This window comes from Bos indicus, chromosome 3 (assembly GCF_029378745.1).
Source record: "Bos indicus isolate NIAB-ARS_2022 breed Sahiwal x Tharparkar chromosome 3, NIAB-ARS_B.indTharparkar_mat_pri_1.0, whole genome shotgun sequence".
Lineage (NCBI taxonomy): Eukaryota > Metazoa > Chordata > Mammalia > Artiodactyla > Bovidae > Bos > Bos indicus.
Genome location: NC_091762.1, coordinates 105,877,477 through 105,892,549, shown reverse-complemented (window position 1 = coordinate 105,892,549; position 15,073 = coordinate 105,877,477). Strand labels below are relative to the sequence as shown.

Here is a 15,073-nt window from a genome sequence, read left to right as displayed (position 1 = left end):
AAAATAATTGCTGTTGTTTAGTTGTTGTGTCCAATTCTTTTGTGACTGGGTGGATTGTGGCCTGCGAGTCTCCTTTGGCCATGGGATTTTCCAGGCAAAAATACTGGAATGGGTTGCCATGTCCTTCTCCAGGTAATCTTCCCAACTCAGGGATCGAACTGGGATCTCTTGCATTGGCAGGCGCGTTCTTTTACCCCTGAGCCACCAGGGAAGCCCCCCTCCCAAAATATATACGTGTATATGTATGAGCCACTTTGCTGCACACCTGAAAGAAACTAGGACAACATTGTTAATCAAAAGTGCTCCAATATAAAACCAAAATTAAAAAGAAAAAAAAGTCAGACTACTGGTCTTCTTAGGAAGGAGGCAGGGAGTGTATCTGTGAAGCGCCCGACACTTTTCTATTTTTGCTCTACATGATGACATGTCTGTTCAATGATTATTATACTTACCTTTCTAGTTCAGAATATAATTGTGTTACATTTCCTAACAAAAGGGTTAGCTAAAAAGTAAGCAAATAGAAAAAAGAAATACATTGATGAGACGAGTGCCAGCATCTTTGAAAAGTGAGTTTGTGGCTTTTCTCTCGGGTGGGGAAGCTGGTGCGAGATGCAAAGAACAATATTCAGAATCCAAGGTGGCAAAGCGCAGGCTCAGCGCTAATGCATAACCGCACCAGGACCCCACTCCGATTCGCAGCTAGCCGCTTGCCAGTCTGAGTCGCAAGCCGGTTAAGACTAAGCGGCGCCGCAGAGGCCTCTGGGAGGGGGCGGTCCTTGGGCAGGGGCTGGGCATTGTGGGCGTGGTCTCCGGGCGGCTTTCCTGAGAAGCCGTCCTTTCAAGAAAGAGGACCTGACTAGTACTTGAGCCTAAAGGAAAAGAGTCCGGGAGCGGTTGCGAAGCTCGAGAGGAGCAGGTGAAGTCCTGGGTTCGGAGGCGTATCCAAGGTTAGGAGGGTTAGAAGAAGGCCGGCGAATGCGGGTGGCGGGCTGAGGGGCTGCGTTTTGGAACCCTGGGATCTGTATCCGCGGTTACGACGTCCCCCTGTCGCTTTCTCCGGGTGGGAACGGCTCCGGAGTAGCGGTTTATCTCGTCTGTTCCTGTGGGTTGAGGACCTTCTCACCTTGGAAGACCCTGCTGTCGGCTGGGACCCCTTCCCGAAGCCGGCGATCCCCTTCTCGCCGCTCCTCTAGCACCTTGTAGGGAGTGCTCAGTAAACTTTTGGGCATGCTTGAGACTCCCGGGGAGACAGTGGTTTGGGGATGGTGGGAAGGTCCCCGCTGAAAGCAGAAGTTTCTGGGACCCGCAAGTCCGGGCTTGTACCGACCATGTCAGAATATTGGTGGTAAAGCCAGTAGCAGTTCCGGAGGCATCAGGAATCCGTCAGGGAGGAAAAGCCTCTGAATTTGAGATCTCTTTCTGAGCTTCTGAGCCCAGGTTGGGGCTGGAAGAGGAAATTGACCTTGGAGTTGCAGGGAGATCTTCGCTATTGTTGACACTTTTACTTGCTGGAAGCAGGGATTGGATCGAGTGTCTGCATCCAGGGTGTGGGCAAAACGAAGAAGTTACGGAGAATTTGCCCGTAAAGAGAGGCAAGCATTACCTAGGATCTGGGTGGGCAACAGTCTGTGCAGTGAGGATCAGAGAGGAGGAAACACCACAGTGTGAGAGACTGGTCAGGTGAGAAAAGACCAAAAGTTGCTCTTTTACCACAGCAAGTCTGACGGTTGCTAATCTGAACTCTCCAATTTCAGACCTGGTCTTTCAGAGCTCCTTTCTCCTCCCCCAGACTTGTCAGTTCAGCATTCTGCCTTTCCCTGTGAGGAGGAAGATCAGCCAAGTCCCAGGTGAGTAGAAGTTTTTTCTCTCCTAAAATTTATTTTAATTCGACAGAGGGAATAGATACACTACCTCATGTCTTCCTAGTGTGTCATCACACTATCATCTGGGCAGCTGAGTACTGTTGCAAAGTGTTAGTCACTCAATTATATCCAACTCTGTGACCCCATGGACTGTAGCCCACCAGGCCCTTCTGTCCTTGGAATTATCCAGGCAAGAATACTGGAGTGGGTAGCCATTCCCTTCTCCAAGAAATCTTCCCAAGGGATCGAACCCAAGTCTCCTTCATTGCAGGTAGATTCTTTACCGGCTAAACCACCAAAGAAGCTGGTGTTGGAAGAAGTACTCTAATTTTAAAGATGTGTCAGTAGCCTCAGTAAAATGAAAAACTTGCCCAAGAGTACTCAGAAGGGACGTAGCCTACTACTAAATACTATTGACCTAGTCAGATTCAGAATCCAGAGCTGTAGGACCTCCAGACTCTTGACACTATGCTGGTGTTTCCCAAACATCTTATTCACTTACCACCTATTTATGCCATACCTGTGTACTACCTGTATTATTGTTATTCTCATATTTTTAATTTTTAACTTTTATTTTAAAAAACAAACTTGCACTGAGAAACACTGCATATGAAATTATGCATTTGATAGATGCTTTAAAGGCTTTATATTTATTCTAAGATGTATCTGCGGAGAAGACAATGGCACCCCACTCCAGTACTCTTGCCTGGAAAATCCCATGGACGGAGGAGCCTGGTAGGCTGAGGTCCATGGGGTCGCTAAGAGTCGGGCACGACGGAGCGAATCCACTTTCACTTTTCTCTTTCATGCATTGGAGAAGGAAATGGCAACCCACTCCAGGGTTCTTGCCTGGAGAATCCCAGGGACGGGGGAGCCTGGTGGGCTGCCGTCTATGGGGTCGCACAGAGTTGGACACGACTGAAGTGACTTAGTAGTAGTAGTAGTAAGATGTATCTGAAGGTGTTGATCTATGTACCATGTAAAATCGTCTCCTGTCAAAAAGATGCAGACTGCAATTTGGGATACCGTGCACTGTCATGCCTTTTAACTTTTGTTTTTTGATGAAGGGTAAAGATTCTCTCCCACTTTCAGGGACTTAACTGTCCAAATAACATTACTCATTTTGAAACTATCATTATCTAAGACCCACTTGTAGTTCAAGACACTTGTGCAAATGTGCTCCTGTGTTTTATTACTGTTGAAGTATCCTATAAAGCAATAACTTAATAGGATATACCCAGAAGTCTGAGCATTGTATTGCCTTTGTTTATTGCAAATAACTTTTCTTCCAGTTATCTGTGTCTTCTTTCTTTGGGGGAATTTAGACTATTTAATGGAGAAGGCAATGGCACCTCACTCCAGTACTCTTGCCTGGAAAATCCCATGGACGGAGGAGCCTGGTAGGCTGCAGACCATGGGTTTGTGAAGAGTCGGACACGACTGAGCGACTTCACTTTCACTTTTCACTTTCATGCATTGGAGAAGGAAATGGCAACCCACTCCAGTGTTCTTGCCTGGAGAATCCCAGGAACGGGGGAGCCTGGTGGGCCGCCGTCTATGGGGTCGCACAGAGTTGGACACGACTGAAGCGACTTAGCAGCAGCAGACTATTTAAAAGTTAGTTAAGTTAGTTAAGTACAATGACAACTAATATTTGTACCATTTTCAAGGTACCAAATGTTAAACTTTTACCATGGGAGTTGGTGAATGCATCTCTTTTATTGTTCATTAGAGTAGCAAGGAGGAAATTTGGCTTATAACCTCAATCGGCTTAAATTCTATGTCAAGTTATTTTCCTGGGCACCCAAAGTCAAATACTAGTGGACTGATCATACTTTTTTTTTTTTCCTATGAAGGGTTTGTTTTGCCGGAAGTCTTATTTTCGTTTCAGGTTCGAAGGGTTTACTCACAAAAGAAATAACTCGTTATACACAATTTCAGGTTTTTTTAATAGAAAATTATTTGACTTAATTTCAATATACTATCATTAAAGAAAAGAAATAGAAACAATACAGAAAAGTAACAGCACATACATCACCAAATTGGGCTGGTCAATATCCAAATTTAAACAGTGCTGGGAAGTTCCTCGATAATAGCAAGCTGAAGTCCCAATTAGGAAAAGGTCCCAGGCAGTGCCTCCACTCCACCCGTGAGACTTCACATTGCAGTTTCAGGGGTTCCCGCATATTTGTGTGCAAAAATGCAGCTCTGGTTTTACTTTAATTTTTTTTACAATGCTGTTTGTTTTACCTTGTGAGTCATAGGATTTCATTATACCCTGAGCTGTTGGCCAGACCTCCAGGGGCTCAAGAATTCTAAGACCTACTCCCTTTCTTATCTAAAGTGCTGCCTGACTTACTATGCTTGTGGGCAGGCACTGAATCTGGGCAGTGTCCATGCAGGTCAGAAGCCAGGTCAGGGGCCTGCCCTCCTGCTCCTGAAGCCTGAACAAGACTTTCTCCATTTTAATTTCCCTGTCAGCCTCAGGGTTGTTTAGATTGAAAGAGCATGTTGTTGTTCAGTCTCTCAGTTGTGTCAGACTCTTGTGACCCCATAGACTGGCAGCACGCCAGGCTTCCCTGTCCATCTCCAACTCCCAAAGCTTGCTCAAACTCATGTCCATCAAGTCAGTGATGCCATCCAACCATCTCATCCTCTGTTGTCCCCTTCTACTCCTGTCTTCAATCTTTCCCATAGTCAGGGTCTTTTCCAATGAGTCAGTTCTTCACATCAGGTGGCCAAAATATTGGAGTTTCAGCTTCAGCCTCAGTCCTTCCAATTAATATTCAGGACTGATTTCCTTTAGGATTGACTGCTTTGATCTCCTTGTAGTCCAAGGGACTTTCAAGAGTTTTCTCCAACACCACAGTTCAAAAGCATCAATTCTTCGGCGCTCAGCTTTATTTGTGGTCCAACTCTCATATCCATACATGACTACTGGAAAAACCGTAGCTTTGACTATATGGACCTTTGTAGGCAAAGTAACGTCTCTGCTTCTTAATATGCCGTCTAGGTTGGTCATCGGAGAAGGCAATGGCAAGCCACTCCAGCACTCTTGCCTGGAAAATCCCATGGATGGAGGAGCCTGGTGGGCTTCAGTCCATGGGGTCGCTATGAGTCGGACGCGACTGAGGAACTTCACTTTCACTTTTCACTTTCACACAATGGAGAAGGAAATGGCAACACACTCCAGTGTTCTTGCCTGGAGAATCCCAGGGACAGCAGAGCCTGGTGGGCTGCCGTCTATGGGGTCGCACAGAGTCAGACACAACTGAATCGACTTAGCAGCAGTAGCAGCAGGTTGGTTATAGCTTTTCTTCTAAGGAGCAAGTGTCTTTTAATTACATGGCTGCAGTCACCATCTGTAGTGACTTTGGAGCCCTAAAAAATAAAATCTGTCAGTGTTTCCAGTTTCCCCATCTATTTGCCATGAAATAATGGGACTGGATTCCATAATCTTAATTTTTTTAATGTTAAGTTTTAAGCCACCTTTTTCACTCTCTTCTTTCACTTTCATCAAGAGGCTCTTTAGTTCCTCTTCACTTTCTGCCACTATGATGGTATCATCTGCATATCTGAGGTTGTTGATATTTCCTGTCAATCTTGATTCCAGCTTGTGCTTCATCCAGCCCAGCATTTCGCATAATGTACTCTGCTTATAGGTTAAATAAGCAGAGTGGCAATATACAGCCTTGACATACTCCTTTCCCAATTTGGAGCCAGTCTCTTGTTCCATGTCCAGTTCTAACTGTTGCTTCTTGACCTGCATACAGATTTCTCAGGAGGCAGGTAAGGTGGTCTGGTATTCTCATCTCTTGAAGAATTTTCCACAGTTTGTTGTGATCCACACAGTCAAAGGCTTTGGCATAGTCAATGAAGCAGAAGTGGATGTTTTTTTTCTGGAACTCTCTTGCTTTTTTGATGATCCAGCGGATGTTGGCAATTTGATCTCTGGTTCCGCTGCCTTTTCTAAATCCAGCTTGAACATCTGTAAGTTATCAGTTCATGTACTATTGAAGCTTAGCTTAGAGAATTTTGAGCATTACTTTGCTAGCGTGTGAGATGAGTGCATTTGTACAGTAGTTTGAACATTCTTTAGCATTGCCTTTCTTTGGGATTGGAATGAAAACTGACCTTTTCCAGTCCTGTGGCCACTGCTGAGTTTTCCAAATTTGTTGGCATATTGAGTGCAGCACTTTCAGAGCATCATCTTTTAGGATTTGAAATAGCTCAACTGGAATTCTATCACCTCCACTAGCTTTGTTCGTAGTGATGCTTCCTAAGGCCACTTGACTTTGCATTCCAGGATGTCTGACTCTAGGTGAGTAATCACACCATCGTGGTCATCTGGGTCATGAAGATCTTTTTTGTACAGTTCTTCTGTGTATTCTTGCCATCTCTTCTTAATATCTTCTGCTTCTGTTTAGGTCCATACCATTTCTGTCCTTTATTGTGCCCGTCTTTGCATGAAATGTTCCCTTGGTATTTCTGATTTTCTTGAGAGCTCTCTAGTCTTTCCCATTCTATTGTTTTCCTCTATTTCTTTGCATTGATCACTGAGAAAGGCTTTCTTATCTCACCTTGCTGTTCTTTGGAACTCTGCATTCAAATGGGTATATTTTTCCTTTTCTCCTTTGCCTTTTGCTTCTCTTCTTCTCTCAGCTATTTGTAAGGCCTCCTCAGACAACCATTTTGCCTTTTTGCATTTCTTTTTCTTGGTGATGGTCTTGATCACTGCCTTGTGTACAATGTCACAAACCTCCATCAACAGTTCTTTAGGCACTCTATCTATCAGATCTAATCCCTTGAATCTATTTGTCACTTCCGCTTATAATCATAAGGAGTTTGATTTAGGTCATACCTAAATAGTCTAGTGGTTTTCCCTACTTTGTTCAATTTAAGTCTGAATTTGGCAATAAGGAGTTCATGATCTGAGCCACAGTCAGCTCCCAGTCTTGTTTTTATTGACTTTATAGAGCTTCTCCATCTTCAGCTGTAAAGAATGTAATCAATCTGATTTCGGTATTAACCATCTGGTGATGTCCATGTGTAGAGTCTTCTCTTGTGTTGTTGAAGAGGGTTTTTGGTATCACCAGTGTGTTCTCTTGGTAAAACTCTTTTAGCCTTTGCCCTGCTTCATTTTTTACTCCAAGGCCAAACTTGCCTGTTACTCCAGGTATCTCTTGACTTCCTACTTTTGCATTCCAGTCCCCTATGATAAAAAGGACATCTTTTTTTGTTTTAGTTCTAGATGGTCTTATAGGTCTTCATAGAAACCATTCAACTTCAGTTTCTTTGGCATTAGTGGTTGGAGCATAGACTTGGATTACCATGATATTGAATGGTTTGCCTTGGAAATGAACACAGATCATTCTGCCATTTTTGAGATTGCACCCAAGTACTGCATTTCGGACTCTTCTGTTGACTATGAAGGCTACTCCATATCTTCTAAGGGATTCTTGTCCACAGTAGTAAATATAATGGTCATCTGAATTAAATTTGCCCATTCCAGTCCATTTTAGTTTACTGATTCCTAAAATGTTGATGTTCACTCTTGCCATCTCCTGTTTGACCACTTCCAATTTACCTTGATTCATGGACCTGACATTCCAGGTTCCTATAAAATATTGTTCTTTACAGCATCAGACTTTACTTCTATCACCAGTCACATCCACAGCTGGGTGTTGTTTTTGCTTTGGCTCTGTCTCTTCATTCTTTCTGGAGTTATTTCTCCACTGATCTCCAGTAGCATATTGGGCATCTACCGACCTGGGGAGTTCATCTTTCAGTGTCATATTTTTGTGCCTTTTCATACTGTCCATGGGATTCTCAAGGCGAGAATACTGACCTGGTTTGCCTTCCCTTCTCCAGTGGATCATGTTTTGTCAGAACTCTCTGTGACCAGTCCATCTTGGGTGACCCTACACAGCATGGCTCATAGTTTCTGCAACCTTTATAGCGACTTTTTCGGCTACCAACTGGAAAATGGACTTGATCAGCTAAAATAAATCTTTGACATTGTAACGTGGACAATTGTCCTTGCGAATTGCATAATTCTCTCTCCAATTTTGACTTCTCTTCAGCCAGTTTTAATTTGGCTTCATGTACCTTACAATAGGCAGAGAGGTAGATCCAGCCTGTCTGACCCAGGGCAGTACATTCTTATCCTTTCTCAATTGGCATGAGCTGCAAACATTCAATAAATTCTAAAGTTTTGGCATGCTTATTTTGGGGTCTCAGTTCTCACGCAATCCGGTGGATACGCCCCATTCAGTAGCTAATGAGCAATAAGGCAAATCTTCCCATCCAGGAATTAAAAACTTCATTAATCTTAATCTCTTGTGGCATTTTGCTTCATGAATCCTGCTTGCAGTGCCAGTTTATATTTTGCTTTAAGTTTTACTTTCATTTCAGGTTTGAAGGATTCATTAACAAAAGAAACCACGTGTTACTCACAATTCAATTTTTTATAGGAGATTATCTGACTTAATTTCAATATACAGCCATTAAAAGAAAAGAAACAAACAAACAAAAAAAAGAAACAATAGAGAAAAGTAACAGGACATACATCACCAAGTTGGGCTGGCCAACATCCAGATATAAACAGCACTGCAAAGTCCCTCCTTATATAGCAGCCTGGAGTCCCAGGTGGGAGAAGGTCCCAGGTAGGGCATCCACTCCACAGGTGAGACTTCAAACTGCAGTTTTGGGAGGTCCCACTTAAAAATCCAGGCCGCAAACTGATATATTATCAGTTTTCAAGAACGAATGCAGTTCTGGTTTTACTTTACTCTTGAGTCACAGAATTTCATTATACCCTGAGCAGTTGGCCAGACCTCCAGGGGCTCAAGAATTCCAAAACCCACTCCCTTTCTTATCTAAAGTGCTGCCTGACTTACTATGCTTGTGGGCAGGCCTGGAATCTGGACAATGTCAAGATGTTTTTAGGGCACTTGGGGAAATTTGAATATGGACTAGAGTATTAGGGAATTATTTTATTAGGTGTGATAATATTGTAGTTAATGTAAAAGTCTTCTTTGGAAATGTATGCTGAAGCATTTATATTTGAAGCATTATGCTGCCTGTAATTTATATTAAAATAGTTAAACTGAAAACAAAAAGCACCTGAAAGAAGCAAATACAGCAACATATCAACAGTTGCTAACTAGATTGTGTTCATTGTTCTATTCTTTCTATCTCCTGTGTTTGAGAAATTGCTTGTTGTAAAGAGAGGGAGTACTTGTCCTGTAGTAAAGTAGTGAGATATTAAATGTGAAGCACTTGGTTCAGTGTCTAGCACATTTGGCTGTGCAGTGCAGCATGTGGGATCTTAGTTCTCCAACCAGGAACCGAACCTGTGCCCCCTGCAGTAGAAGCATGGAGCCCAATCTACTGGACCGCTAGGGAATTCCCAATATCCACTATTATTTGTAGCAAAATCCAGTAATATTTGTTGGCTTCCCAGGTGGTGCTAGTGGTAAAGAATCCACCTGCTAATGCAGGAGATATAACAAACTGGTTTCAGTTCCTGGGTCAGGGAGATCCCCTGGTGGAGAGCTTGGCAACCCACTCCAGTATTCTTGCCTGGAGGATCCTATGGACAGAGGAGCCTGGTGGGCTACAGTCCATAGGGTCGAAAAAAGTCGGACATGACTGAAGTGATTTAGCAAGCATGCTCATACAGTAATATTTTAAGAGTGTTCACTGACAGATGTTTTCCATCATAAGCTAATTTCTTGTGGGGAGAGAAAATAAAACTTAGCAAGAAACATCAATTTCTATAATGTTAGGAGGAATTTATAAAGGCAGTAAAGGTAAAGTATTAATATATCTCAAATAGAAAAAACAACTGATTTCTGCATATTGCTGTGAATATCCTCTACTACTGTATGCTGTTACTTTGTATATGGGTAGGTCTATTTGTATTTATCTGTAGTTAGTTTTTAAATTTTGCCACACCGTGTTCCTGAAACAGTCATTGTAGAGCTGATTTTCCTCATGGAACACTTCGGTATTGAGATTTGTTTTCCTAGCTAAGGACTTTGTATTTAGAGGAATTGTAGAAGCAGTCCATGATAAACTGGCAGACATTGTACAACATTTACAGTGTTCTGTATTTACTTAAAATAATGAAATAATATCCCAAGGCAGTAAAGATTTTTATATATATATATATATATTTGTGTTTTTTTTTTTTTTTTTTTTTAATTTATATTTGGCTGTGCTGGTTCTTTTTGTTGTGCAGGCTTTTCTCTAGTTGCAGCCGGCAGGGGCCACCCTCTAGTCACGGTGCATGGACTTCCCTTTGCAGTGACTTCTCTTGTTGTGGAACACGGGCCCTAGGGTACGCAGGCTTCAGTAGTTACAGCTCCTGGGCTCTAGAGTACAGGCTCAATAGTTGTGACACATAGGCTTAGTTGCTCCTGAGGATGTGGGATCTTCCTGGACCAGGGATCAAACCCATGTCTCCTGCATTGGCAGGCAGATTCTTTACTACTGAGCCACCAGGGAAGCCCCAGGAGAGCTTTGAAGGAAAAAGGACAAACCTTAAATCTCCTTTTAAATGGAGAAATTGAGGATGAGGAAAGTGATTTGCTTAAAGTCACATAATATGTTAGTGCCAGATTTAGGAATAAAACTATTTTGCACTTAAAAAATATTTGCCAAGTATTCACATATGGATGATACAGTGAGCCTTATTGTAAACTGCATGTGTGCTACAACTCTATAGCATTATTAATTGTTCATAAATTAATAAGCATCTTTAAAGACTATATATAAATAATTAGTTGTGAATCTTTTTCTCATTGGAATTCAAAAGTGCTTTTGAGAAATTTTCCATTTGGATAATGCATTTCTTTAATATGATGTGTACAGCCTTTGCCCAATCCAGAGCTGTGCCATGGCAGAGACTGAGGAAGAGGAGACGGTGTCAGAAGAGGCTTCTGGATTCTCAGACTTGAGTGACTCAGAACTTTTGGACCTGGAGGATACACAAGAGTCAAGTGCTTCAGCTAGCAAGCCTGGTCCTTCTTATGAATTACCTGGGAAGGATGACAAGCTCATAAGGTCACCAAAATGGAAAAGAAGATTGGATGTCTCATCACCTATGGAGCGATTTCATCTGAAATATTTGTATGTCACTGACCTGTCTACTCAGAACTGGTGTGAACAGCAAATGGTATATGGAAAGGAGTTTTCTGGTTTCTTGACACCTGAGAAATCAGCGATTTTGGACACTGGTGCCAGCATCCATCTAGCTAGAGAACTAGAAGTTCATGATCTTGTGAGTATCCCCATCACCAGTAAAGAAGATGCTTGGGCAGTTAAGTTTCTGAACATATTATCAATGATTCCTACCCTGCAGTCAGAAGGGCGCATCAGAGAGTTTCCAGTGTTTGCAGAAGTGGAGGGTGTGCTTCTTGTTGGTGTGATTGATGAGCTGCACTATACAGCCAGCGGGGAACTGGAACTGACTGAACTCAAGACCCGTGGGAACCCTGTGCTCCCTTCAGATGCTCAGAAAAAAAAAGACTATTTTCAAGTCAGCCTGTACAAATATATCTTTGATGCCATGGTACAGGGGAAAGTGACTGCTGCTAGCTTAATCCACCACACAAAACTGGATCCAGAAAAGCCACTGGGACCTTCAGTGCTGAGGCATGCCCAGCAGGGAGGCTACTCTGTGAAGTCCTTGGGTGACCTCATAGAACTGGTCTTCTTGTCTCTAACACTGTCTGACCTCCCACTTATTGATAGCCTGAAAATTGAGTATGTCCACCAAGGGACTGCCACTGTGCTAGGTACAGAGATGGTGGCCTTTGCAGAGAAGGAGGTGAGAAGCAAAGTACAGCATTATATGACCTACTGGATGGGCCACCGAGAGCCTCAAGGGGTTGATGTGGAGGAGGCCTGGAAATGCCGGATGTGCAACTATGCAGATATCTGTGAGTGGAAGAAGAGCGGTGGGTTGATCAGTGCCACGCTAGAACCACAAGTCAAAAAGGCCAAATGAACAGAAGATGTGCCTTCAAGAACTTGGATGTTTCCTGCATCTAATGTACTCAGCAGAGTTAAAGAGGACCAGTCTCTTCAACCAAGCTTGAATTTCTTGGACAGTTTTCTTATTTTGGTTCTTTTCATATTTCCTCAGCCTCTAACCTCACAAATCCAAGACCCTGGCTCATGGCTGAGTGGGAGAGATCTGGGATTATACTATCCCTAGAATTTTGCCACAGCTTGCCAAAAAGACAAATGCCTATCATGGCTGGAGCACAATCATTGTTTTCTTAAGATTCTTCCATTTCTTTTAAGTCTCTTCCCTATGTTTTTCTCAATCAAGATTTCTACAAGGTTCTGTAGCATGTGCCAGAATTTCCTTTTTAAGACTGAATAATATTCTACTGTGTCAATAGCTTTTAAAAGTAAATGAGAGCAAAGTAGTATTCCAGAGGAGGAGCTGACATGGTAAAAGCTAACATGGTGCAGAATGATTTATCTCAGATGGATCTGAAACTGGAAATATTACAGTGGTGTCACAGTCCACCAGGTTGTCAGATCCTCACATGTGGAAGCTAAAAATGCAGATGGTTCTGTTGACTTGGGAACAAGGGGAGGGTCTAAGTCCTGGAGGTCTGGATGAAGTGAAAAATGAGCTGTATTGAATTCCAGGTCAGTATCCTAGGAATACTGATTAAGCCTCATAAGCAGAATCTGTGAATGTGGACCACGAATAAGCTAAGAATTGTTATCCCAGCCTCAGTAGCTCTAATTCCACTGAACTTCACTTCTGCTGTTCTTTAATAATGTCTCCAATAAACACAACATTCATTGAATATCTTTATTGGGAGTATCTTTTTCCAGTCTGTGGCTTGCCTTTTTATTCTGTCATGGTGTCTTTTGATGAACAAAATATTGCTGAAGACCAGTTGGAATGTTTCATTAGTGCTTTTGGTATCTCACTTAAGATATACAATATTTTTCAACTTCAACACACCTTGTTTCTTTTACTTATCAATGTACTTTAGAGTTGTTTCATATTAGTATTTATAGTTCACCTCCTTCCTTTTAGTTGCTGCAAAGGGTTCCATTGTAAAGATATACTGTTTATCTAACTAGACCTCTATTTATATATACTTAAGCTATTTCCTATCTTTTCCTACTACAAACACTATAATAATGTATAAAGTAGAAAGTAAATATTGGTCTTACATGCATACCTGTTAATTCTGAATCTCAAAATAACCATCAATAGGAAGTTGGATAAGGTTCTTCAAGATACTTTGTGGATGTATCAAAAATCATATATTTAAATATATTTAAATCATACATTTAAATATAAATCAAATACATGTGTTGGGTGTATGTGATTAGACATAAAAAATCTTCTGTAGATGCTTGTTTTTTCAGGTGAACATAGAGTATTTATCAAAATAGACTATTTCTAGGCCATAAAACAAATCTGAATAAATTTATGTGGATGAAAGTCATACAAAGTATGCTATCTGATCACAATGGAATTAAGTTAGAGTTTGATGACAGATATCTGAACAATCAAAAATTATGTGCAAACTAAATTACACACTAAAGTACCCTCAGTTCAGTTCAGTCGCTCAGTTGTGTCTGACTCTTTGCGACCCCATGAATCGCAGCACGCCAGGCCTCCTGTCCATTACCAACTCCTGGAGTTCACTCAGACTCATGTCCATCGAGTCAGTGATGCCATCCAGCCATCTCATCCTCTGTCGTCCCCTTCTCCTCCTGCCCTCAATCCCTCCCAGCATCAGAGTTTTTTCCAATGAGTCAACTCTTCGCACGAGGTGGCCAAAGTACTGGAGTTTCAGCTTTAGCATCATTCCTTCCAAAGAAATCCCAGGGCTGATCTCCTTCAGAATGGACTGGTTGGATCTCCTTGCAGTCCAAGGGACTCTCAAGAGTCTTCTCCAACACCACAGTTCAAAAGCATCAATTCTTCGGCGCTCAGCTTTCTTCACAGTCCAACTCTCACATCCATACATGACCACAGGAAAAACCATAGCCTTGACTAGACGAACCTTTGTTGGCAAAGTAATGTCTCTGCTTCTCAATATGCTGTCTAGGTTGGTCATAACTTTTCTTCCAAGGAGTAAGCATCTTTTAATTTCATGGCTGCAGTCACCATCTGCAGTGATTTTGGAGCCCCCAAAAATAAAGTGTGACACTGTTTCCACTGTTTCCCCATCTATTTCCCATGAAGTGATGGGACCAGATGCCATGATCTTCATTTTCTAAGATATCACAAAAAGAGAAATTACTTATATTTACTTGAAAATATACAAAAATGTGTGGGAGGCAGTATATTTCAGGGAAATTGATAACACTAAATGCCTAATTGGATACCTAATTGATATGTGAACCGTGAACTTCCTGATGTTCAAGCTGGTTTTAGAAAAGGCAGAGGAACCAGAGATCAAATTGCCAACATCTGCTGGATCATGGAAAAAGCAAGAGAGTTCCAGAAAAACATCTATTTCTGCTTTATTGACTATGCCAAAGCCTTTGACTGTGTGGATCACAGTAAACTGTGGAAAATTCTGAAAGAGATGGGAATACCAGACCACCTGATCTGCCTCTTGAGAAATTTGTATGCAGGTCAGGAAGCAACAGTTAGAACTGGACATGGAACAACAGACTGGTTCCAAATAGGAAAAGGAGTACGTCAAGGCTGTATATTGTCACCCTGTTTATTTAGCCTATATGCAGAGTACATCATGAGAAACGCTGGACTGGAAGAAGCACAAGCTGGAATCAAGATTGCCGGGAGAAATATCAATAACCTCAGATATGCAGATGCAGAAAGTGAAGAGGAACTAAAAAGCCTCTTGATGAAAGTGAAAGTGGAGAGTGAAAAAGTTGGCTTAAAGCTCAACATTCAGAAAACGAAGATCATGGCATCTGGTCCCATCACTTCCTGGGAAATAGATGGGGAAACAGTGGAAACAGTGTCAGACTTTATTTTTGGGGGCTCCAAAATCACTGCAGATGGTCACTGCAGCCATGAAATTAAAAGACGCTTACTCCTGGAAGGAAAGTTATGACCAACCTAGATAGCATATTCAAAAGCAGAGACATTACTTTGCCAACAAAGGTCCGTCTAGTCAAGGCTATGGTTTTTCCTGTGGTCATGTATGGATGTGAGAGTTGGACTGTGAAGAAAGCTGAGCGCCGAAGAA

The 15,073-nt window shown here is 42.1% G+C and overlaps 2 protein-coding genes across 6 annotated transcripts in view; both read left to right on the top strand.

Moving 5' to 3' along the window:
- Positions 1 to 807: 807 nt before the first annotated feature.
- EXO5 (exonuclease 5) lies at positions 808 to 12,697 on the top strand. 5 transcript variants are annotated; one of them, XM_070786767.1, is made up of 3 exons: positions 808 to 916; positions 1,755 to 1,847; positions 10,740 to 12,697. In XM_070786767.1, the coding sequence occupies exon 3, from the start codon at positions 10,765 to 10,767 to the stop codon at positions 11,875 to 11,877; it is 1,113 nt and encodes a 370-aa protein (XP_070642868.1). In that variant the 5' UTR covers positions 808 to 916; positions 1,755 to 1,847; positions 10,740 to 10,764; the 3' UTR covers positions 11,878 to 12,697. The 5 variants fall into 5 exon arrangements, with proteins under 5 accessions (XP_070642868.1, XP_070642869.1, XP_070642867.1 ...); XM_070786768.1 differs by having other exon boundaries at positions 813 to 916; positions 1,790 to 1,847; XM_070786766.1 differs by having other exon boundaries at positions 828 to 947.
- ZNF684 (zinc finger protein 684) overlaps positions 900 to 15,073 on the top strand; it is a 30,113-nt gene continuing 15,939 nt past the window's right edge. Inside the window, exons 1-2 of the mRNA XM_019957737.2 lie at positions 900 to 947; positions 1,790 to 1,847. The gene's annotated coding sequence lies outside the window, so the exon portion shown is untranslated. The remainder of the gene's footprint in view (positions 948 to 1,789; positions 1,848 to 15,073) is intronic.

Bases quoted from the DNA above. Each gene is read 5' to 3' on its own strand.
- EXO5 (XM_070786767.1), top strand. From the start codon at position 10,765: ATGGCAGAGACTGAGGAAGAGGAGACGGTGTCAGAAGAGGCTTCTGGA.